The 25,016-nt window shown below is 41.1% G+C and overlaps 1 protein-coding gene across 2 annotated transcripts in view; it reads right to left on the bottom strand.

Moving 5' to 3' along the window:
* The window catches only part of LOC109898871 (regulator of G-protein signaling 7), a 128,851-nt gene that overhangs the window by 7,877 nt on the left and 95,958 nt on the right, over positions 1–25,016 (bottom strand). For both annotated transcript variants that reach the window (XM_031835656.1, XM_031835657.1), the window contains 11 exons: positions 14,700–14,750; positions 11,364–11,470; positions 10,809–10,860; positions 9,559–9,623; positions 7,730–7,806; positions 7,450–7,531; positions 6,198–6,272; positions 5,992–6,090; positions 5,844–5,905; positions 5,366–5,476; positions 5,006–5,131 (listed from right to left, as the gene is read on the bottom strand). In XM_031835656.1, the coding sequence (XP_031691516.1) occupies positions 5,006–5,131; positions 5,366–5,476; positions 5,844–5,905; positions 5,992–6,090; positions 6,198–6,272; positions 7,450–7,531; positions 7,730–7,806; positions 9,559–9,623; positions 10,809–10,860; positions 11,364–11,470; positions 14,700–14,750 (907 nt within the window). The remainder of the gene's footprint in view (positions 1–5,005; positions 5,132–5,365; positions 5,477–5,843; positions 5,906–5,991; positions 6,091–6,197; positions 6,273–7,449; positions 7,532–7,729; positions 7,807–9,558; positions 9,624–10,808; positions 10,861–11,363; positions 11,471–14,699; positions 14,751–25,016) is intronic.

Genomic DNA, 25,016 nt, shown 5'->3' with positions numbered 1-25,016 from the left:
ACCCTACAGATTATCTCTCACCCCAACAGAGGAGGAGAGATCTAAGGGTATGAAGATGTGGGGGTTTCATGACCCCTCACGCCCATTGTAAATCTTAGGCAACAGACAAAATTCACTATGGATAACCGGCCTCAGAACATTAAACATGCAATAAATGGACTTTGGAACAATAGTTTCCGTCAGCCACAATGGTGGAAATGACAATAGACGGAATATGAAAATTAATGTCATTTTTTTGTTTGTTATGAAAGGTTAAAGGGCGACGTTATTACGAAAACATTGTAACTTTAAGAGTTTTCCTAGTATATGCTTGATGTTTATACATTGTACGTTGTGTGTAAAATGTCCAAATCAAAGAGAATGTTTTGGTAAAGATGAAATGTGAAGTTAGTTGTCTAAAATTGGATTTGAGTAAAATCTAGACCTTGCCTCTCAACTTGGTACGCCCAGAGAATTTCCTTAAAGGCGGTTACACCCACTTCTGACCCGAGGGTATAAAACCTCTTTGGGCTGCAATCTGGTTAACGGGATGATATGACAACAGCCAGTGAAAGTGCCAAATTCAAAACAACAGAAATGTCATAATTAAAATTCCTCAAACATACATGTATCTTATACCGTTTTAAAGGTATTCTTGTTGTTAATCCCAGAATCCGATTTCAAATAGGATTTACGGCGAAAGCAACACAAACGATTATGTTAGGTCACCACCAAGCCACAGAAAAACACAGCCATTTTCCCAGCCAAAGAGAGGAGTCACAGAAAGCACAAATAGAGATAAAATGAATCACTAACCTTTGATGATCTTCATCAGATGACACTCATAGGACTTCATGTTACACAATACATGTATGTTTTGTTTGATAAAGTTAATTTTTATATAAAAAAAATCTGGCGCATTACATTCACTAGTTCCAAAAACATCCAGTGATTTTGCATAGCCACATCGATTCAACAGAAATACTCATAAATGTAGATGATAATACAAGTTATACACATGGAATTATACCTGTCCTTAATGCAACCGCTGTGTCAGTTTTTTTTTAAACGTATGGAAAAACCATGCAATAATCTGAGACGGCGCTCAGAACAATCAAGTCAAAATAGCCGCCATGTTGAAGTCAACATAAACCATAGATTACATGCTAATATTCCCTTACCTTTGATGATCTTCATCAGAATGCACTCCAAAGAATCCCGGGTCCACAATAAATGCTTGATTTGTTCGATAATGTCTGTTATTTATGTGCAATTAGCTACTTTTGTATTTGGTGTACATATCCAAACGCTCGTTCTGGTCAGCGTTAAGTCGGACAAAAACTTCAAAAAGTTATTACAGGTCAAAGAAACATTTCAAACTAAGTACAGAATCAATCATTAGGATGTTTTTAACATTAATCTTCAATAAAGTTCCAACCGGAGTATTCCTTTGTGTCTTCAGGAGCCATGGAACGCAGGTCGCTATCATGTGGAATACGCGTTACCAGAAAATGGCTGACTGCCAGACACCTGATTCATTCTGCTGTCATTCAGTCCCACCACAGTAGAAGCCTCATTCAAGTCGAAGCCCTAGGAAGTGCAACATCACTAATATCTCAAGGGGATTTCAATGACAACTGTGTTGAGTACATACAAGCCTCAGATTTCTCACTTCCTGTTTTGATTTCTCCTCAGGTGTTTGCCTGCCATATGAGTTCTGTTATACTCACAGACATCATTCAAACAGTTTTAGAAACTTCAGAGTGTTTTCTATCCAATACTAATAATACTATGCATATATTAGCAACTGACACTGAGGAGCAGGCCATTTACTTTGGGCACCTTATTCATCCAAGCTACTCAATACTACCCCCCAGCCATAGAAGTTAAGAATTAACATACCAGACTAAGTGACCCGAGCTGCAGCAAAGGTCTGAGTAGACAACAAACCCAAAACGCAACACAAGGTTGAAGACAAAGGAATCCTTTTCTACACATACTACGGATGAATAGCTGCGTCTAAGCGGGTGAATTCAAGCCGGACCACCCGGTCTCCACCCCCCCCATCGAATCGTGGTATATACACTGTTTTCATTCCTACGCTGTGAGCCTTGAGCTACAGGGCTGGCTGTCCTCAGAAGAACCCTTTCAGAATAAGGGGGAGGAATCAGACCGTTAAGCAAAAAGGACACTGACATCGTGAGGACAACCAGAGAAGTGCGCCATCCGAGAAGACGAAACGGTCCACGCAGAGACCCACAGCATAGACCTTCAACACGTAATAACATCATTATATTCTGACCCATAAGAGCGGCAGTTCGGGGCAAGGTTAGGGTTCAAATAAGCATAGCTGATAAATGCACCCAAGTGTATATTTCTCTCGTGTACTTTCTCTTTTTCTCTTTCTCGCCAGAGTGTGTTGGCCTGTTGTACTAAGTTCTAATCAATAGCCTAGACTGTGTTTTGTGTATCTTTTATTATAATTTTAGCTTTCTAGTAAATACATAATTAACTACAATTGATGTGGTACGAACTCATTGGTGGGACTCGGGATTTTGCAGATTCACGGATTATGCGACGTTCAGAATGAGACTGTAGAGGAAATTGATAAATTATCAACTATTGTAAAATCGATATTCTGATCGATATTCTAAAACAGATTTTCCCATGGTGTCCCAGGTTAATGAGTTAATAATTGCCTGATTAATTTAATCACGCAATTATAAACCGTTAATCATTCGATGAGCAGCAGTCGTCACATTAACTAATACAACGTCACGACACTTACTTGGGCTAAGAAACACAAGCAATGGACATATGGAACATTTCTGGGATCTTTTATTTCAGCTAAACATGTTGCGTCTATTTGCGTTTATCATTTTAACTCCTCTATTTTTGCCTTTCTCTATCAATCTTGAGGCTAATACAGGACTACCAACGTATTAAGTGTGCATGCTTGTGCATGTCTAGTCTAGAAAAAGCCGTTTTATCACCATGGCTTCTTAAAGGAATATCTATATAGTATTAGAGATTTTCTCTGGAAATATTTGTCTGATATACAGTTGAAGTCGAAAGTTTACATACACCTTAGCCAAATACATATAAACTCTGTTTTTCACAATTCCTGACATTTAATCCTAGTACAAATTCCCTGTCTTAGGTCAATTAGGCCACTTTGTTTTAAGAATGTGAAATGTCAGAATAATAGTAGAGAGAATTATTTATTTCAGCTTTTATTTATGTCATCACATTCCCAGTGGGTCAGAAGTTTACATACACTCAATAAGTATTTGGTAGCATTGCCTTTAAATTGTTTAACTTGGGTCAAATGTCTTGGGTAGCCTTCCACAAGCTTCCCACAATAAACTGGGTGAATTTTGGCCCATTCCTCCTGACAGAGCGGTTGTAACTGAGTCAGGTTTGTAGTCCTCCTTGCTCGCACATGATTTTTCAGTTGTGCCCACAAATTTTCTATAGGATTGAGGTCAGGACTTTGTGATGACCACTCCAATACCTTGACTTTGTTGTCCTTAAGCCATTTTGCCACAACTTTGGAAGTATGCTTGGGGTCCATTTGGAAGACCAAATTGCGACCACACTTTAACTTCCTGACTGATGTCTTGAGATGTTGCTTCAATATATCCACATAATTTTCCCACCTCATGATGCCATCTATTTTGTGTAGTGCACCAGTCCATCCTGCAGCAAAGCACCCCACAACATGATGCTGCCACCCCCGTGCTTTACGGTTGGGATGGTGTTCTTCGCCTTGCAAGCGTTTCCTTTTTTCCTCCAAACATAACGATGGTCATTATGGCCAAACAGTTCCATTTTTGTTTCATCAGACCAGAGGACATTTCTCCAAAAAGTATGATCTTTGTCCCCATGTGCAGTTGCAAACCGTAGTCTGGCTTTTTTATGGGGGTTTGGAGAAGTGGCTTCTTTTTTGCCGAGCGGCCTCTCAGGTTATGATATAGGACTTGTTTTACTGTGGATATTGATACTTTCGTACTTGTTTCCTCCAGCATCTTCACAAGGTTCTATGCTGTTGTTCTGGGATTGATTTGCACTTTTCACACAAGTACGTTAATCTCTAGGAGACAGAACGCGTCTCATTCCTGAGCGGAATGACGGCTGCGTGGTCCCATGGTGTTCATACTTCCATACTATTGTTTGTACAGATGAACGTGGTACCTTCAGGCATTTGGAAATTTCTCCCAAGGATGAACCAGACATGTGGAGGTCTACAATTTTGTTTCTGAGGTCTTAGCTGATTTCTTTTGATTTTCCCATGATGTCAAGCAGAGGCACCGAGTTTGAATGTAGGCCTTGAAATACATCCACAGGTACACCTCCAACTGACTCAAATGATGTCAATTAGCCTTTCAGAAGATTCTAAAGCCAAGACATCATTTTCTGGAATTTTCCAAGCTGTTTAAAGGCACAGTCAATTTAGCGTATGTAAACTTCTGACCTACTGGAATTGTGATACTGTGAATTATAAGTGAAATAATCTGTCTGTAAACAATTGTTGGAAAAATTACTTGTGTCATGCACAAAGTAGATGTCCTAACCGACTTGCCAAAACTATAGTTTGTTTACAAGAAATTTGTGGAGTTGTTGAAAAACGAGTTTTAATCACTCCAACCTAAGTGTATGTAAACTTCCGACTTCAACTGTATTTGAATTCATTTTCAGTACTCAATTATGTCCTTTGCTGGTGATAACATCACATCTATCTAATTATAGGGTAATTCATGTGACGGATTAGGTGTAGAATTTCACCTCTGACTCTCACTCAGTTAGATAATATCAACTCTCACTTAGTTACATTACCAGATTGACCTAAAGATTATCCCTGGGCAAAACAGTTCAGAGAAGTACCAGCAGAGGGAGTACAGGCAACGTGAAAGTTTATGCAAGGATACATTATGATTGTGTGAGAGAAAGGAAGTGAGTGTATGCATGTGGGGGCGTACGTGCGTAGATATGTGTTATGTGTATGTGTATGCACTGTATCCCCTACCTCAGGTTCTCTGAGCTAAACTCAGACTCCAGGAACTTGAGGAACTGCTCCCTCCCCACCTGATCCTTGAGAACCTCATTGATTCCGAATGCCCACCTCTTCACCCTCTGCTGACCTGGCTCCTTACTGGGGAGAGACACACGCAGTCAGACACCACAGTGTATAGCGGGAAACCTCAGTGAACAGTACACACTACACAGCTACAAATCATTATATTATTACCTGACATCCCTCAGAAGATGGTTTTCAGCAGTGCAACTTACAAAGCATTTACTGGTACCACACACTATACTTGTACCAGTGTAAAACAACACAGATAAAACATTTAAAAAGTAAAAAAGACAGTACAAGAAGACAAACCTGGCCTCCAGCTCCCACACAGTGGTGTCGTCTGAGATCCAGGGGTTGGAGGGGTCGGTTGGCGTGATGAAGGGGTCATATTCCACATATTGCTCTGTATAGGCCAACAAACTGGGAAAAAGAAAACAAACTATTCAGTTCAGTCAGGTAAAGTGGACAGAAAAGGTAACAATGTTTCATGCCGCCTGGGGAACTCAGGATATGACTAAGAGCAGTGCTATACAGTATTTGACCTTCGAAGATAGCAGGAAGTGAAATAATCTAGCATATTTACTCTAACACAATAGTGAGTAACCCAGGCAACTAAGGATGGGAATCTACATTCTGTTCAGGACATGACAAAAAGCCTTAGTGCTGATGATACACGGGTATTGTTTGGACTAAACACTTTTCAAGGTTGTCTAAGTTCTTAATTACTGGCTACAATAAACATTAAAGAGTTCAACAATGGATCAATGGGGGGGGGGACGTAGCTCACCTCTCGGCCACTTTGGACATTTTCAGTCGATGTCTGTCTAATTGCCCTCCCCAATAAGTGATCTGGAAAAACAAGGGGAAATAATATTTTGTGAATATATTATTGAGAAGAGAAAACCAACCAGGCAGTCCAGCACGCCCTACATTACCTGGTCCTGTAGCTCCTCCTCTGTGGCCGGCTTGGCCTCTGGGGCAGGGGTGTGGGTGGGGCTGTGGGTGCGCACATCATTCTGAGGCCCATATACAGACTGAGGCAGAGAGACAATCAAACAGAACCCACCAAAGTCAAACTCGAACAACAGTGTTTTCAAGTGACCTGTTATTCAGAAGCAATGGATTTATCAGACACTCTAACCTTTCTTGTCTTGTGGGGGTTTTTCATTCTGGAGGACTTCTTTATGTCAACTTCTGTTGTGTTTACACATCCGGGCTGGAGAGCAACAAAAATTAGCAGTATAACTTAATAAAATAAACACCTTCAGAGAGCATTCTCTGCCTCCTCTTATTGATTCACTAGCGGCTCAGATAGAACTGTTTAGTGAACCCAGCAAACCATAGCCTACTTCTTCTATTGTAATTTGCTGCATGCGCAGTCAAACATGGTCTTGTGAAATATTAATGTAAAAATTCTAACAAAAATTCCAAACAATCAATGTGTCACTGAGAAATAAAACATATTATCGGTACGTCCTGCATGGTTAAACAAAGGGTACAATCAAGGCATCCTCCAGGATCACGGTGGTTAAGTGGTTTGACGAGGCTGCTGTGAAATCAGAAAGGAACCTGATTATAATGCTCCGAGAATGCATCAATTAATCCTGTTATTTTCCAATTAAGCTCATGGCCGGAGAGGCAGATCCATTCCCGAGTGGAAGCTAATGCTAAGAAGGATATGTGTCTGAATGGATGATGAGGTCAAACAGACCACTGGAGAGCTCTATGTTAATTTTTATTTGGGGGGGGGGGGGGGGGGGGAATTGACAGTACAGTGATAACATTTAGATATTCCAGCAGACAAAGAAGAAAGAAAAAATCTCTGCCTTTACCAAGCTCTGAAAATGTGACTATTATCCAAATCCATTACATTATTCACACTGAATGGTAAAGGAAATGGCTTTGAAGACTGAAAAAATGCACAGGTTACGTTCTTTGTCATTTTATAAAAATACATCTAATAAATAATCCATGAAAATTAATACAATTTCTAAGATAAGAACAACTTAGGTTGTTGACAATTAATATTTCTAAACATGTATACATGACAAACGACAACAATATTGCACAAAGGAATACTAAGTTTACTCGATTCAATACCTATCGTGGAAGTTCAGCGCTATAGCACGATTTCAATTTAAAGGCAATGTTACCGTGTTCACGGAGACTGCATTCACAGTATATGCTGCATATGTCGGCTCAATTGGAAATTAACTTAAAATTGTAATTATTCTACAAAGCTGAACTTCAGCGATATGGATTTAATTTGAGCACAGCCTCCAGTTAACTGAATACTGCAGTAGAAAATTTGCCCAAATACAGTAGCTAGATGTTATGTTATGGAAATAATGTGACTCTTGAAGCATAAGATTTTAAAGGCACAATAAACTCACCACAGGTCTGTGGACATCCCAAAATGCTCTTTCTTGACTATCGAGAATTTTCCTCTCAATCTTATCCCTTTTCTTGTCAACTCTGAGGAGGTACACAGTACAGGCAATTACTTTATTGGTATTTTACATAAACATATTTTGTGTAATTATTACTGTTTTTTCTTTGCCACTTCCCCTGGCCTAAAATTTGGTGTTATTAGGAAACTGATGAGAAGTGGTAGTTAGAGATGAGGGCATATCAACGCATACAGTACTACATTTGTTTCATTTGGAAACTTACTTTGCTTGTGCTTCTGCTTGCATAAATATGAACTCCCATTTTCTGGCAAATGCTCTCTGTAGCCTCGCTAAGCTCTCCTGAATCAACAATAAGCATAAAAAATCCAGACAGTTATCCCATGACATACAGTGGCTTGTGAAAGTATTCACCTGCCTTGGAATTTTTCCTATTTTATTGCCATACAACTTGGAATTCAAATATATTTTGGGGGGGTATGTAACATTTTATTTACACAACATGCCTACCACTTTGAAGACGCAAAATATTTTTTATTGTGAAACAAACAAGGAATCTGTAAAAACTAAAAACTGAAAACTTGAGAGTGCATAACTATTCACCCCCCCAAAGTCAATACTTTGTAGAGCCACCTTTTGCAGAAATTATAGCTGCAAGTCTCTTGGGGTATGTCTCTATACGCTTGGCACATCTAGCCACTGGGATTTTTGCTCATTCTTCAAGGCAAAACTGTTCCAGCTCCTTCAAGTTGGATGGCTCCCGCTGGTGTATAGCAATCTTTAAGTCATACCACAGATTCTCAATTGGATTGAGGTCGGGGCTTTGACTATGCCATTCCAAGATGACTGTAAATGTTTCCCCTTAAACCACTCGAGTGTTGCTTTAGCAGTATGCTAAGGTTCATTGTCCTGCTGGAAGGTGAACCTCCGTCCCAGTCTCTAATCTATGGAAGACTGAAACAGGTTTCCCTCAAGAATGTCCCTGTATTTAGCCCCTGTATTCATTCAATTCTGACCAGTTTCCTAGTCCCTGCCGATGAAAAATTATGGTATTTTTGGGTTGATGAGAGGTGTTGGGTTTGCGCCAGACATAGCGTTTTCCTTGATGGCCAAAAAGCTCAATTTTAGTCTCATCTGACCAGAGAACCCTCTTACATATGTTTGGAGAGTCTCCCACATGCCTTTTGGTGAACACCAAACGTGTTTGCTTATTTTTTTATTTAAACAATGGCTTTTTTTCTGGCCACTCTTCCATAAAGCCCTGCTCTGTGGCGTGTACGGCTTAAAATGGTCCTATGGACAGATACTCCAATCTCCGCTGTGGACCTTTGCAGATTCTTCAGGGTTATATTTGGTCTCTTTGTTGCCTCTCTGATTAATGCCCTTCTTGTCTGGTCCATGAGTTTCAGTGGGAGGCCCTCTCTTGGCAGGTTTGTTGGGGTGCCATATTCTTTCCATTTTTTAAAATAATGGATTTAATGGAGCTCTGTGGGATTTTCAGTTTCTGATATTTTTTATAACCCAACCCTGATATGTACTTCTCCACAACTTCGTCCTTGACCTGTTTGGAGAGCTCCTTCGTCTTTGTGGTGCCACTTGCTTGGTGGTGCCCCTTGCTTAGTGGTGTGCAGACTCTGGGGCCATACAGAACATGTTTATTCATACTGAGATCATGAGACAGATCATGTGACACTTAGATTTCACACAGATGGACTTTATTTAACTAATTATGTGAATTCCGAAGGTAAATGGTTGCACCAGATCTTATTTAGGGGCTTTATAGCAAAGGGGATGAATACCTATGCACAAACCACTTTTCGTTGTTTTTTTTAAACAAGTAATTTTTTCAATTTCACTTCACCAATTTGGACTATTTTGTGTATGTCCATTACATGAATGTGATGCAACAAAATAGGAAAAACGCCAAGGGGGATGGATACTTTTGCAAGGCACTGTAATACAATAACACAATAATACCAACAGAACAAAAGGCTTTCGCTGTGAGGATACAAATCAGGCTGATATCAATACTAATTACTCTACTGCTAACAAAATAAAGAGAGAATTGCGATATGAACAGAGAAGACCTCTTACCGCCTCATAATCTGCTAGCTCCAGACGAGCTTTGTTTTGCATTGTTCTTTTGCACAGGTAAACAGCTGAGAGACAGAACAAACGTATCAGAAAACAGAGAAAACTACTGTTGACAGATGCTGGCTGTTGATCAAGTTTTACTTTGCCAAACCCTTCCTGCAACAGCTGCAGACTAGGCCACAACATTTAGATGCCTCTGGAAAAGTAAATCCCTATGACCAGAGTACAATGTGGCTTTTTAATGCACCTTAACAAAATCCTTAACTGGTCCTAACCTGTTTACCGAAACCACTCAATGGCCAATCTAAACTAGCCTGTAAATTACACAGGTCAATAACCATAGCACGTCTGTGAAATTGAACAGGGACTTGGATGGAAACACCTTCCCTCCCATTCCATCAATATTTCTCCTACCCTCTATCCCTCTCTACACTCACCATCTGTAGAGATTCCATTATTCCATTACCCCTGTACGTGTATTCATTAGAAAGTGTCAATCAAGCCAGTCTGTTGTCTAGTACAAAGTAATTAGAGGTTCCCTAATGCTATGGTTATTCCCATTTCATTCATTAGTCTTCCTACCCCAACACAAAAGGAGAGGAAATGAATGTGTTTGGTGTTAGCTATGCGCTACAGGTGTTTAATAAACTCAGCTTTATTTCCTCTTTTATCGGTTTACACAATCAAACATCTCCCTCGCCTGGTCAATCCCTTCCCCCCATCTCCATTTCCCTCCATGCAATCAGCACTTCAACAACACAATAGGGATGAATCAAAGAGCTGCATTTGGGGATGCAAATGGCTCTCTATATGGCTGGTGTGGTTCTTGCAACTCACATACAAAATAAGACTCAAATTAACATAGCCCTATCTTTTCCATTAAACCACCATTTTTGGTTCTGTTTTCTTCTGCTAAGCTGGAGCTTTGGGTTACAATGTACAGCATGTCAGATGCTATACAAATGTGTGCCTAGATTCAATCCAAAGGTTTGAAGATCTGTGCTATAGCGCAATTGAAATTTAAAAGCAATGTTCCTGCGTTTGCGGGGACTGACTGCATTGATGGTAAACGCCGCATATGACGGCTCAATCGAAAATACTATTTTAATTCCAATCACGCTTTAAGGCGGATCTTCCGTGCTACGGATTGAAAGTAGCCCAAAATCTATTTTTATCTATATATGGTTACATTCACTGCACCATCCAGCCTTCCATTGTTTAATACTATTCACTTCTGCTAAGGCTCTTACCATAGTCTGTATTTTCTGGCTCCCAGCAGTTTGATGGCCAGAAGTAGGGGGTCTGAGAAGAGTGATTGTAAGAAGAAAAGAGTGAGGGACGAGGCAGCTAAAGAACTGAGACACCTTTATCTAAGAACTGTTCTAAGAACTGAGACACGTTAATCTAAGAACTGTTCTAAGAACTGATCTAAGAACTGAGACACCTTTATCTAAGAACTGTTCTAAGAACTGAGACACCTTGATCTAAGAATTGAGATGCCTTGATCTAAGAACTGAGACATCTTTATCTAAGAACTGATCTAAGAACTGAGACTCCTTTATCTAAGAGCTGATCTAAGAACTGAGACGCCTGGCAAAAATTTCCATTAGGCCCTTGAGCGAAGCACTTTAGTTGCCTCGGTAAAACATCTAGCAATATAAATGGATTAAGTGTAAAAGATATAGCACTCAACAAAGACATATGGATTGAGTCCTGCCTGTGTGGTCTGATATGGATTGGATGAGATAAAGAAGGAGTACATTATAGTACATATAAGAGCCATACAGCCTATGAATTCACTGTACCTGAAACCTGTAAAAAGTGCCGTCGTCTTTGAGTGTGAGTACGTGGTCTGAGATAGGGAAGAAGTAGCCATGGGCAGCCATCAGGGTCCCTATGTGAAGGGCCTCCACTAGACAACACAAACAACATCATATAATTTTCCAGCACAGCACCCCTAATATTCCCATTGTCCCCTTTGAAACATCCCACTTCCCCCCCTCCACCGGGGTATGGCATATGAGGTCAGCATAGTACCTTTAGGGATGGCCTCAAAGGTAATTCTGACCTCATATGCCATATCCGTTACCCCTCCTAATGTAAAATGAAACACATTATATTTTTATCACTATTTCCACCTTGTCTCTCTGTCTCTAGAATGTGTACGACCCAGCTATGCATTAATAAATGATAACTCATGAATGTTTAAAGATACACTATATACAAAATGGACACCCTTTCAAATGAGTGGATTCTGCTATTTCAGCCACACCCGTTGCTGACAGGTGTTTAAAAAAATAGAGTACACAGCCATGCAATCGCCATAGTCAAACATTGGCAGTAAATTGGCCTTACTGCAGAGCTCAGTGACTTTCAACGTGGCACTGTCAGTTCATAAAATGTCTGCCCTGCTAGAGCTGCCCCGGTCAACTGTTAGGGCTGTTATTGGGAAGTGGAAACGTCTAGAAGCAGCAACGGCTCAGTCACGAAGTGGTAAGCCAGACAAGATCACAGAACGGGACCACAGAGTGCTGAAGCGTGTAGTGTGTAAAAATAGTCTGTCCTCGGTTGCAACACTGACTACTGACTTCCAAACTGACTCTGGAAGCAACGTCAGCACAAGAACTGTTCGTCGGGAGCTTCATGAAATTGGTTTCAATGGCTGAGCAGCCGCACACAAGCCTAAGATCACCATGTGCAATGCCAAGCGTCAGCTGGAGTGGTGTAACGCTCACCGCCATTGGACTCTGGAGCAGTGGAAACGCATACTCTGGAGTGATGAATCACGCTTCACCATCTGGCAGTCCGACGGACAAATCTGGGTTTGGCGGATGCCAGGAAAACGCTACCTGCCCCAATACATAGTGCCAACCGTAAAGTTTGGTGGAGGAGGAATAATGACCTGGGGCTGTTTGTCATGGTTCCGGCTAGGCCCCTTAGTTCCAGTGAAGGGAAATCTTAACACTACAGCGTACAATGACATTCTAGACAATTCTGTGCTTCCGACTTTGTGGCAAAAGTTTGGGGAAGGCCCTTTCCTGTTTCAGGATGACAATGCCCGAGTGCACAAAGCGAGGTCCATACAGAAATGGTTTGTCAAGATCTGTGTGAAAAAACTTGACTGACCTGCACTGACCACTGACCTCAACCCCATCGAACACCTTTGGGATGAATTGGAAGCCAGGCCTAATCGCCCAACATCGGTGCCCGACCTCACTAATGCTCTTGTGGCTGAATGGAAGCAAGTCCCCGGCAGCAATGTTCCAACATATAGTGGAAAGCCTTCCCAGCATAGTGATTATAGAAGCAAAGGGGGTACCAACGCCATATTAATACCCATGATTTTGGAATGACATGTTCAACGAGCAAGTGTCCACATTCTTTTGGTCATATAGTGTATGTTTAGCTTACTCATAAATGTGAGTGCCCTTTCAGTGTATTTGTGTGTGGATGTGTGTGATATGTTTTATGCATTGTATGCTTGTGTGAGATTCTTAGTCTGCAATTTGGATACAGTGTTTTGAACCAAAACAGCTAAATTGTTATAGATAAAGCAATTACAGAAAGAAAGACAGATATTCTCTTCTGTTGGGAAGCTACACAGATGGCATACTGTATATTCAGGAATTCTGAAAGAGGATTTGCACATTCATCTATATTACTGTCTGGTTAGAGCTTCAGACACAGTGGATATCAAACAGGATTAAAGACGAATCCAGTCACCCCCCAAAATAACTTTTAACAACTTTATGGATTGTTAGCACATAGCCCTAAGTGCTAAAGCATGCATTTATATCCACCAACAGTTGGTGGATAAAAGTGTCTAGAACCAAGAGGTACATAGCTGCTTTGTAGGCTAATCGGATTCATATCCTAAACAAAGGATGGAACAGGAGAATAAAAAATATCCTTTCTTAAACTGAAATAGAAATGAGTGTCTAGCTTGAGGAGTGTCCTCAAATTGTTATTCCCTAGCTAATGTAAAGCTATCTGACTTTTTGACCCCCGACTCCACTCGTGTGCCCTGTAATCGTCTTTACAGTGACAGCCATTAAAATGTACTGTACTGTCCTCGTGAATACCCTGGCATGCAGATTATAATTAATTTGAGGTCATTTCTATACTAGAATGTTCTAATGAGCGTATTGGGACTTTTGTGTTCTATATCATTTGTAATCAATTTTTTCTCACAGGACCATTGGGACCTCAAACAAGATTCTCTCAAGCTTAAATGTGTTTCTGTGCAATTTCCTGCTCGTCAGACCTTGTGAGTGACGACACAGTGCAATGAGATTCCTCAATCATTCCTCTTGAAGTAAAGGAATCAGAGATTCAGTCTGAACCTGTTTTCTGCTGAAGCATAGGCGCAGGTATTTCAGCCTGACTGCAGTGCTTTTGAGAGTTCTCCAGTGCTCCACGGTCCATGCACAATTTGTGGAGTGCTGTGGAGTCAGCTTTGTTTTAAAAAGTGAAACTAAAATCACTAATGCGGGTGAATCGACCCTTCCATACCAAGGCATGCACCAGAAGGTACACACACATAGGAAAACACACACACATCAAGGGCTCTTTGTGATTGTCTTATTGAACAGGCCGTGTGTGGAGCTGTTAACTGAGTGCTTTGAAAACAGGTAGGTGGACGAGGCAATACAATATAGTATGGAGTCTGAGGGAGAGAAGACAGGCCAATTATTTTTCTGTCCAGCACTCAAAGTCTTCCCCTCTCCTCTAAATCAGTGACATGGGTTATACCTATTGCCTCCCTCTATCCGCCATTGAAAACCTTCCCCCTTCCTCTCACTCCATGGCAAAGTGATAATAACCAACCTTTTGAAACATGTTGTTCCCTTCGAGTGACGTGACCTAACATGATGGCGTCTACTAGGTTATATAATCAAATCAATTGCTTTAGAAAAGCACTTCTACCGAATGCATTGAGGTTTTAGAGAAACAAAGTCTAACTTTAGGCTACTTTTCAACTAATGTTACAATGATTCTAATTAGCCATTGACATGTTAAACATGGAAGGAACTTCTCAAGAATAAAGGTGTTGTATGTAACATAACTGCAAATGACTCACTCTTTCACATGTCTAGTGTCACATAAGTAAAGACATGAGGACAATAATGAGCATACATTACCTTGATCATCAATGTTCAGGTTTTTGATCATCCACTGTACAATGTCAGAACCTGGAATGGAAAACAACATACATAAATACACCCAAAGCATACTGTACAAATGTAGTTGTACTTTTCAATGTTCTCTACCTACAGTGCGGAGAACAAGTATTTGATACACTGCCGATTTTGCGGGTTTTCCTACTTACAAAGCAGGAAGGAAAACGCTACCTGCCCCAATACATAGTGCCAACCGTAAAGTTTGGTGGAGGAGGAATAATGACCTGGGGCTGTTTGTCATGGTTCAGGCTAGGCCCCTTAGTTCCAGTGAAGGGAAATCTTAACACTACAGCGTACAATGACATTCTAGACAATTCTGTGCTTCCGACTTTGTGGCAATAGTTTGGGGAAGGCCCTTTCCTGTTTCAGGATGACAATGCCCCAGTGCACAACTACAAATGTAGTTGTTCTTTTCAATGTTCTCTACCTACAGTGCGGAGAACAAGTATTTGATACACTGCCGATTTTGCGGGTTTTCCTACTTACAAAGCATGTAGAGTAGAGGTCGACCGATTAATCGGAATGGCCGATAACAATCGGAAATCGGTATTTTTGGGCGCCGATTTGCTGATTTTTAAAATGTTTTTTAAAATACCTTTATTTAACTAGGCAAGTTATTTAAGAACACATTCTTATTTTCAATGACGGCCTAGGAACAGTGGGTTAACTGCCTCGTTCAGGGGCAGAACGACAGATTTTCACCTTGTCAGCTCGGGGATCCAATCTTGCAACATTACAGTTAACTAGTCCAACGCAATAACGACCTGCCTCTCTCTCGTTGCACTCCACAAGGAGACTGACTGCATGTTAAGCGAATGCAGTAAGCCAAGGTAAGTTGCTAGCTAGCATTAAACTTATCTTATAAAAAACTAGTTAACTACACATGGTTGATGATATTACTAGATATTATCTAACGTGTCCTGCGTTGCATATAATCTGACTGAGCATACAAGCATACAAGTGTCTGACTGAGCGGTGGTAGGCAGCGTAAACATGAATTCAAACAGCACTTTCGTGCATTTTGCCAGCAGCTCTTCGTTGTGCGTCAAGCATTGTGCTGTTTATGACTTCAAGCCTATCAACTCCCGAGATGAGGCTGGTGTAACCGAAGTGAAATGGCTAGCTAGTTAGCGCGCGCTAATAGCGTTTCAAACTTCACTCGCTCTGAGCCTTGGGGTGGTTGTTTCCCTTGCTCTGCATGGGTAACGCTGCTTCAATGGTGGTTGTTGTCATTGTGTTGCTGGTTCGAGCCCAGGGAGGAGCGAGGAGAGGGACGGAAGCTGTACTGTTACACTGGCAATACTAAAGTGCCTATAAGAACATTCAATAGTCAAAGGTTAATGAAATACAAATGGTATAGAGGGAAATAGTCCTATTCTGATAATAACTACAACCTAAAACTTCTTACTTGGGAATATTGAAGACTCATGTTAACCTCTTGAACCTCTGGTGGCAGTATTTCATTTTTGGATGAAAAACGTTCCCATTTTAAACAAGATATTTTGTCACGAAAAGATGCTCGACTGCATATAATTGACAGCTTTGGAAAGAAAACACCCTGACGTTTCCAAAACTTCAAAGATATTGTCTGTGAATGCTACAGGCAAAACCAAGATGAAATTTCATACTGGAAGTGAGCCAGATTTTTGAGGCACTGTGTTCCAATGTCTCCTTATATGGCTGTGAATGCGCAAGGAGAGAGCCTACACTTTCTGTCGTTTCCCCAAGGTGTTTGCAGCATTGTGACGTATTTGTAGGCATTTCATTGGAAAATTGACCATAAGAGACTACATTTACCAGGTGTCCGCTCGGTGTCCTCCGTCGAAACTATTCCGTAATCTCCAGGTGCGTTCATTTTTCCATTTTGAACAGAGGAGAAACCAAACTGCCACGAGTGACTTATCATCGAATAGATATGTGAAAAAGGATTGATTCTAAACAACGTTTGCCATGTTTCTGTCGATATTATGGAGTTAATTTGAAAAAAAAACTTTTACTTTCTTCTCCAACACTTTGTTTTTGCATTATTTAAACCAAATTGAACATGTTTCATTATTTAATTGAGGCTAAATAGATTTTATTGATGTATTATATTAAGTTAAAATAAGTGTTCATTCTATTGTTGTATTGTTGTAATTGTCATTATTACAAATACATTTTTTTTAAATAAATCGCCCGATTTAATTGGTATCAGCCTTTTGGTCCTCCAATAATCGGTATCGGCGTTGAAAAATTATAATCGGTCTGTCATTTTTATCATAGGTACACTTCAACTGTAAGAGACGGAATCTAAAACAAGAATCCAGAAAATCACATTGTATGATTTTTAAGTAATTAATTAGCATTTTATTGCATGACATAAGTATTTGATTATCTACCAACCAGTAAGAATTCCGGCTCTCACAGACCTGTTAGTTTTTCTTTAAGAAGCCTTCCTGTTCTCCACTCATTACCTGTATTAACTGCACCTGTTTGAACTCGTTACCTGTATAAAAGACACCTGTCACACACTCAATCAAACAGACTCCAACCTCTCCACTATGACCAAGACCAGAGAGCTGTGTAAAGACATCAGGGATACAATTGGAGACCTGCACAAGGCTGGGATGGGCTACAGGACAATAGGCAAGCAGCTTGGTGAGAAGGCAACAAGTGTTGGCGCAATTATTAGAAAACGGAAGAAGTTCAAGATGACGGTCAATCACCCTCGGTCTGGGGCTCCATGCAAGATCTCACCTCGTGGGCCATCAATGATCTTGAGGAAGGTGAGGGATCAGCCCAGAACTACACAGCAGGACCTGGTCAATGACCTGAAGAGAGCTGGGACCACAGTCTCAAAGAAAACCATAAGTAACACACTACGCCGTCATCGATTAAAATCCTGCAGCGCACGCAAGGTCCCCCTGCTCAAGCCAGTGCATGTCCAGGCCCGTCTGAAGTTTGTCAATGACCATCCGGATGATCCAGAGAAGGAATGGGAGGAGGTCATGTGGTCTGATGAGACAAAAATATAGCTTTTTGGTCTAAACTCCACTCGCCCTGTTTGGAGGAAGAAGAAGGTTGAGTAAAACCCCAAGAACACCATCCCAACCGTGAAGCATAGAGGTGGAAACATCATTCTTTGGGGATTCTTTTCTGCAAAGGGGACAGGACGACTGCACTGTATTGAGGGGAGGATGGATGGGGCCATGTATCGCGAGATCTTCGCCAACAACCTCCTTCCCTCAGTAAGAGCATTGAAGATGGGTCGTGGCTGGGTCCTCCAGCATGATAACGACCCAAAACACACAGCCAGGGCAACTAAGGAGTGGCTCGGTAAGAAGCATCTCAAGGTCCTGGAGTGGACTAGCCAGTCTCTAGACCTGAACCCAATATAAAATCTTTGGAGGGAGCTGAAAGTTTGCCCAGCGACAGCCCCGAAACCTGAAGGATCCGGAGAAGGTCTGTATGTAGGAAAACCTGCAAAATCGGCAGTGTATAAAATACTTGTTCTCCCCACTGTATATAGTACTCTAAATATCCCAATGCATGTTGTTGAATTCAAAAGAATAGTAGATAAAAATTGCTGACACCATTCAAATCAGAACGTTAAAGCCAATTATCTCAGAATCATCTTTTTGCAGATAGAACCTTAGAGTCCCATGCTCTCTCATTAGAAACCACCTAACTCTGTTCCCATTAATACAAATTACACCCCTGATAAGAGTGGCTGGAGCAGTCATGGCATAACCTGTCTAACTAACGCTAAGGAGGACAGCTTAATACATATACACTGATTATACCAAACATTAGGTGCCCCCAGACCAGCCTCAATTCGTCGGGGGATGGACTCTACAAGGTGTCGAAAGCGTTCTACAGGGATGATGGCCCATGTTGACTTCAATGCTTCCCACAGTTGTGTCAAGTTGGCTGGATGTCCTTTGGGTGGTGGACCATTCTTGATACGCACCTGAAACTGTTGAGCTGTTGAGCTCGAAAAACCCAGCAGCGTTGCAGTTCTTGACACAAACTGATGCGCCTAGTACCTACTACCATACCCTGTTCAAAGGCACTTAAATATTTTGTTTGCCCATTCACCCATAATGACACACATACACAATACATGTCTCAATTGTCTCAAGTCTTAAAAATCCTTCTTTAACCTGTCTCCTCTCCTTCATCTACACTGATTGAAGTGTTTTGTCACATACAAGTGACATCAATAAGGGATCATAGCTTTCACCTGGTCAGTCTATGGTTATGGAATGAGCAGGTGTTTTTAATGTTTTGTAAATTCAGTGCATAGTGTAATGCTGAAGAGTCGCCTAAAACAACTGGACAGAATAGAATACGCTTGGAAAGTGGAAATGTAAAAGGACGTCAAAAAGTAAACATTGCTGGAGACACCTTGCCATTTTGGAGACTATAGGTAACTAATTAATGGTAAATATGTGAATTTGTTCACCTCACAGTTATCCAAGATGCCTGATAAAAATAGTTTACAGTTAGTTAACAATCGCTCCTACTGTCACTCTGATCTGTTTCACCTGTTGTTGTGATTGTTTCCACACCCTTCCAGGTGTCGCCCATCTTCCCATTTATCCCCTGTGTATTTATACCTGTGTTCTCTGTTTGTCTGTTGCCAGTTCGTCTTGTCACGCCAACCAGCGTTTTTGTGTCAGAGCCTGCTTTTCTCGAGTCTCTCTTTTCTCGGCCTCTGTGGTTTTTGACCCTTGCCGGTCCTGACACTGTACCTGACCACTCTGCCTGCCCCTGAGCCTGCCTGCTGTCCTGTACTGTTGCCCAACCTCTGGATTACTGACCTCTGCCTGACCTGAGCCTGCCTGCCGTCCTGCACCTTTGCCCCTGTTGCTGTAATAAACATTGTTACTTCGACACGGTCTGCATCTGGTCTTACCATGATACCTGAAAATGACACTATTTTCAGCCTGACCACATTAGCCAGACATAGGATATGTTACTTAAATTTGTGTACCTCCATTTAGTACATGTTACGTTACAAATGGAATAATGGTCTGGTTACTTAAAGTTGCAATATGTAATTTTTTGGGTGACCCGACCAAATTCACATGTGGGTTATAGATCTGTCATTCTCATTGAAAAGATAAGTATTAGATATGTTCTATGTGCGCTATTTCTATGCATCCTGTTCTTAAGTTTCATTTTTGCTTCTTTTACTTTTGGTTTTGTACACCAGTTTCAAACAGCTGAAAATACAATAATTTTTGACATGTTAAAGATATTTCACAGTAGTTTAGATGGTACAATGATACTCTACACTATACTTGCTTGCTTTGTCACATACACTGAAATTAGGTGAACTATTCGAATTTTTGCAATGAGGAAATGACGGAGCAATTTATGCATAGTGCATCTTTAAGACCGAAATGAAAGTAGGGAGGTTGGTCAAGGAGTATGGGTGGGCGTATAACGCAACTGTCAGAGATAACTGTGGCATTTTATATAACACTTCCCCTAACCATACGTTAATTATCCAAAATGTTACAGATGTAGGATCTTAATTTGAGCCATTCCCTTACAAAAATGAATTTGTTGCTGCAAGGTTCCTTATCAAGTTCTCCACATGAATAGTGAAGCTCAGCTTGTCATCCACCCACATTCACAAACATTTGTACTTGCTCTATGTACAGTGAGGGATGATTTTGTACATTTGCCCACTGACAAAGAAATGATCAGTCTATAATTTTAATGGTAGGTTTATTTGAACAGTGAGAGACTGAATAACAACAAAAAAATCCAGAAAAACACATGTAAAAAATGTTAGAAATTGATTTGCATTTTAATGAGGGAAATAAGTATTTGACCCCTCTGCAAAACATGACTTAGTACTTAGTGGCAAAACCCTTGTTGGCAATCACAGAGGTCAGATATTTCTTGTAGTTGGCCACCAGGTTTGCACACATCTCAGGAGGGATTTTGTCCCACTCCTCTTTGCAGATCTTCTCCAAGTCATTAAGGTTTCGAGGCTGACGTTTGGCAACTCAAATCTTCAGCTCCCTCCACAAATGTTCTACGGGATTAAGGTATGGAGACTGGCTAGGCCACTCCAGGACCTTAATGTGCTTCTTCTTGAGCCACTCCGTTGTTGCCTTGGCCGTGTGTTTTTGGTCATTGTCATGCTGGAATACCCATCCACGACCCATTTTCAATGCCCTGGCTGAGTGAAGGAGGTTCTCACCAAAGATTTGATGGTACATGGCCCCGTCCATCATCCCTTTGATGCGGTGAAGTTGTCCTGTCCCCTTAGCAGAAAAACACCCCCAAAGCATAATGTTTCCACCTCCATGTTTGACGGTGGGGATGGTGTTCTTGGGGTCATAGGCAGCATTCCTCCTCCTCCAAACACAGTGAGTTGAGTTGATGCCAAAGAGCTCCATTTTGGTCTCATCTGACCACAACACTTTCACCCAGTTGTCCTATGAATCATTCAGATATTCATTGGCAAACTTCAGACGGGCATGTATATGTGCTTTCTTGAGCAGGGGGACCTTGCGGGCACTGCAGGATTTCAGTTCTTCACGGCGTAGTCTGTTACCAATTGTTTTCTTGGTGACTATGGTCCCAGCTGCCTTGAGATCATTGACAAGTTCCCCCCGTGTAGTTCTGGGCTGATTCCTCACCGTTCTCATGATCATTGCTACTCCACGAGGTGAGATCTTGCATGGAGCCCCAGGCCGAGGGAGATTGACAGTTATTTTGTGTTTCTTCCATTTGCGAATAATAGCACCAACTGTTGTCACCTTCTCAACAAGCTGCTTGGCGATGGTCTTGTATCCCATTCCAGCCTTGTGTAGGTCTACAATCTTGTCTCTGACATCCTTGGAGAGCTCTTTGGTCATGGCCATGGTGGAGAGTTTGGAATCTGATTCATTGATTGCTTCTGTGGACAGGTGTCTTTTATACAGGTAACAAGCTGAGATTAGGAGCACTCCCTTTAAGAGTGTGCTCCTGATCTCAGCTCGTTACCTGTATAAAAGTCACCTGGGAGCCAGAAATCTTTCTGATTGAGAGGGGGTCAAATACTTATTTCCCTCATTAAAATGCAAATCAATTTATAACATTTCTGACATGCGTTTATCTGGATTTTGTTGTTGTTTGTTGTTGTTATTCTGCCTCTCACTGTTCAAATAAACCTACCATTAGGTTTATTTGTCAGTGGGCAAATGTACAAAATCAGCAGGGGATCAAATACTTTTTTCTCCTCACTGTATGTCCATCCAATGTTCAGTTGTGGCCAAAAGTTTTGAGAAGGATACATATATGATTTTTCACAAGTTTGCTGCTTCAGTGTCTCTAGATATTTTTGTCAGATGTTACTATGGAACATTGAAGTATAATTACAAGCATTTCATAAGTGTCAAATGCTTTTATTGACAATTACATGAAGTTGATGCAGAGGCAATATTTGCAGTGTTGACCCTTCTTTTTCAAGACCTCTGCAATCTGCCCTGGCATGCTGTCAATTAACTTCTGGGCCACATCCTGACTGATAGCTGCCCGTTCTTGCATAATCAATTTGTTTGTCCACCCGCCTCTTGAGGATTGACCACAAGTTCTCAATGGGATTAAGGTCTGGGGAGTTTCCTGGCCATGGACCCAAAATATCAATGTTTTGTTCCCCGAGCCACTTAGTTATCACTCTTGCTTTATGGCAAGCTTCTCCATCATACTGGAAAAGGCATTGTTCATCACCAAAGTGTTCCTGGATGGTTGGGAGAAGTTACTCTTGGAGGATGTGTTGGTAACATTCTTTATTCATGGCTGTGTTCTTAGTCATAATTGTGAGTGAGGCCACTCCCTTGGCTGAGAAGCAACCCCACATATGAATGGTCTCAGGATGCTTTACTGTTGGCATGACACAGGACTGATGGTAGTGCTTACCTTGTTTTCTCCGGACAAGCTTTTTTCCGGATGCCCCAAACAATCGGAAAGGGGATTCATCAGAGAAAATTACTTTACACCAGTCCTCAGCAGTCCAATCCCTGTACCTTTTGCAGAAATCAGTCTGTCCCTGATGTTTTTCCTGGAGAGAAGTGGCTTCTTTGCTGCCCTTCTTGACACCAGGCCATCCACCAAAGGTCTTCGCCTCACTGTGCGTGCAGATGCACACACACCTGCTTGCTGCCATTCCTGAGCAAGCTCTGTACTGGTGGTTCCCTGATCCCGCAGCTGAATCAACTTTAGGAGATGGTCCTGGCGCTTGCTGGACTTTCTTGGGTGCCCTGAAGCCTTCTTCACAACAATTGAACCGCTCTCCTTGAAGTTCTTGATGATCTGATAAATGGTTGATTTAGGTGCAATCTTACTGGCAGCAATATCCTTGCCTTGCCCTTTTTGTGCAAATCAATGATGATGGTTTCCTTGCAGTTAACCAAGATTGACAGAGGAAGAACAATGATTCCAAGCACCACCCTCCTTTTGAAGCTTCCAGTCTGTTATTTGAACTCAATCAGTATGACCGAGTGATCTCCAGCCTTGTCCTCGTCAACACTCACACCTGTGTTAACGAGAGAATCATTGACATGATGTCAGTTGGTCCTTTGTGGCAGGGCTGAAATGCAGTGGAAATGTTTTTTGGGGATTCAGTTAATTTGCATGGCAAAGAGGGACTTTGCAATTAATCTGATCACTCTTCATAACATTCTGGAGTATATGAAAATTGCTATCATACAAATGTAGGCAGCAGACTTTGTGAAAATTAATATTTGTGTCATTCTCAAAACGTTTGGCCACAACATGATTAGTAACATGCCTGGCATTTGAAAATAACAGGAATTTTGTTTTACCCAAATTCAGAACCAGCCTCAAATTATACAGATTCTGTTCTGTATGGTGCTAAATGCTCTTTGGACATTTTCAAATGCTAAAGAAAAACTACCACCACTTGAATAAAGAACAGTATCTTCTGCATAAAAATGAACATCCGCTGTTTCAATATAATCCTACGTTGTTGATATATTGGGCCAAAAATAGAACCTTAGGGAACACCTGAGCACAACTCTAATACACATTGTGTATGATTTAATAGATAATTGTTAAACCAATCTAGAGCATGACCAGTCATTCCACAACATTTTAACCTTTGCACCAACACAGCATGGTCCACGGTGTCAAATGCCTTCGACAAATCAATAAAGACAGACACACAATGTAATTTCACATTTAGTTGATACCAGTTCCAATCTGTCAGTGCCACTGACTGACTGGCTAGCGCTTAGCTAGCTAACGTCAGCTATTATATTTTTTCACAATTCAGGTCATAGGTAGCTAGCTAACTAATGATTTGTCGAAACACTTATATTTTTATGTGAATACATTGCTGTCTTTTAATACCAAGATGCAAGTCAATATGCTAGTGTCACAGTTCAGTAGCATGTTAGCTAGTACAACAGCTATGGTAGCTAGCTAGCAACAATATGAGTTGATTTGAAATCAAAGCAAAACTCTACTTTTGCAGATGGATACCCTTCCCCTACCCTTGATGTTGGAAGTGGCTGTATTGGGAGGAGGATGCATCAACACCCTGGAAATATGTTTGTGTTGCACTCACTCAAACATTTTTTGGGTGATAAATGAGTGTAACATCTTGTCCTGACTGTCCTGTGAGGATCCGAATGGGTCAGATCAGCTTGGCAATGGATGACAATAACCAGACCTCTCTCACCCACAGAAGAGGAGAGTAGGGAACTGGGCCGGTTTGACAGCTCACACCCTGCTGTAAATGAAAGGAAACGGAATCTAGGGTCTCCCTCTCCAGTATTAACCAAAGGAATGTTCCTTTGTCTACACAGAGTCTTCCCGACAAAACTCTAACACGTTCAACAATGGTCAACAATGGGGAATGGTCGGAGATGATCTATAGAAAACTAATGTCACATTGGTTTTTATTATGTGATGTCATTAAAAAGGTTATAAAGGAAATACTGTAACTTGAAAGTATATCCCCTTTTTCTGTCAAGTTTCCATCCTTAACATTATATATGAAATGTGAAAAATTATAAAAGTATTTTTGTTAACTTCTTATGGCTGGGGGGCAGTATTGAGTAGATTGGATGAATAAGGTGCCCAGAGTAAACTGCCTGCTACTCAGGCCCAGAAGCTAAGATATGCATATGATAGTAGATTTGGATAGGAAACACTCTGAAGTTTCTAAAACTGTTTGAATGATGTCTGTGAGTATAACAGAACTAATATGGCAGGCAAAAACCTGAGAAAAAAATCCAACCAGGAAGTGGAAAATCTGAGGTTTGTAGTTTT

This window comes from Oncorhynchus kisutch, linkage group LG11 (assembly GCF_002021735.2).
Source record: "Oncorhynchus kisutch isolate 150728-3 linkage group LG11, Okis_V2, whole genome shotgun sequence".
NCBI lineage: Eukaryota > Metazoa > Chordata > Actinopteri > Salmoniformes > Salmonidae > Oncorhynchus > Oncorhynchus kisutch.
The sequence above is the reverse complement of the archived record's forward strand: the minus strand, read 5'-3'. Positions and strand labels throughout refer to the sequence as shown.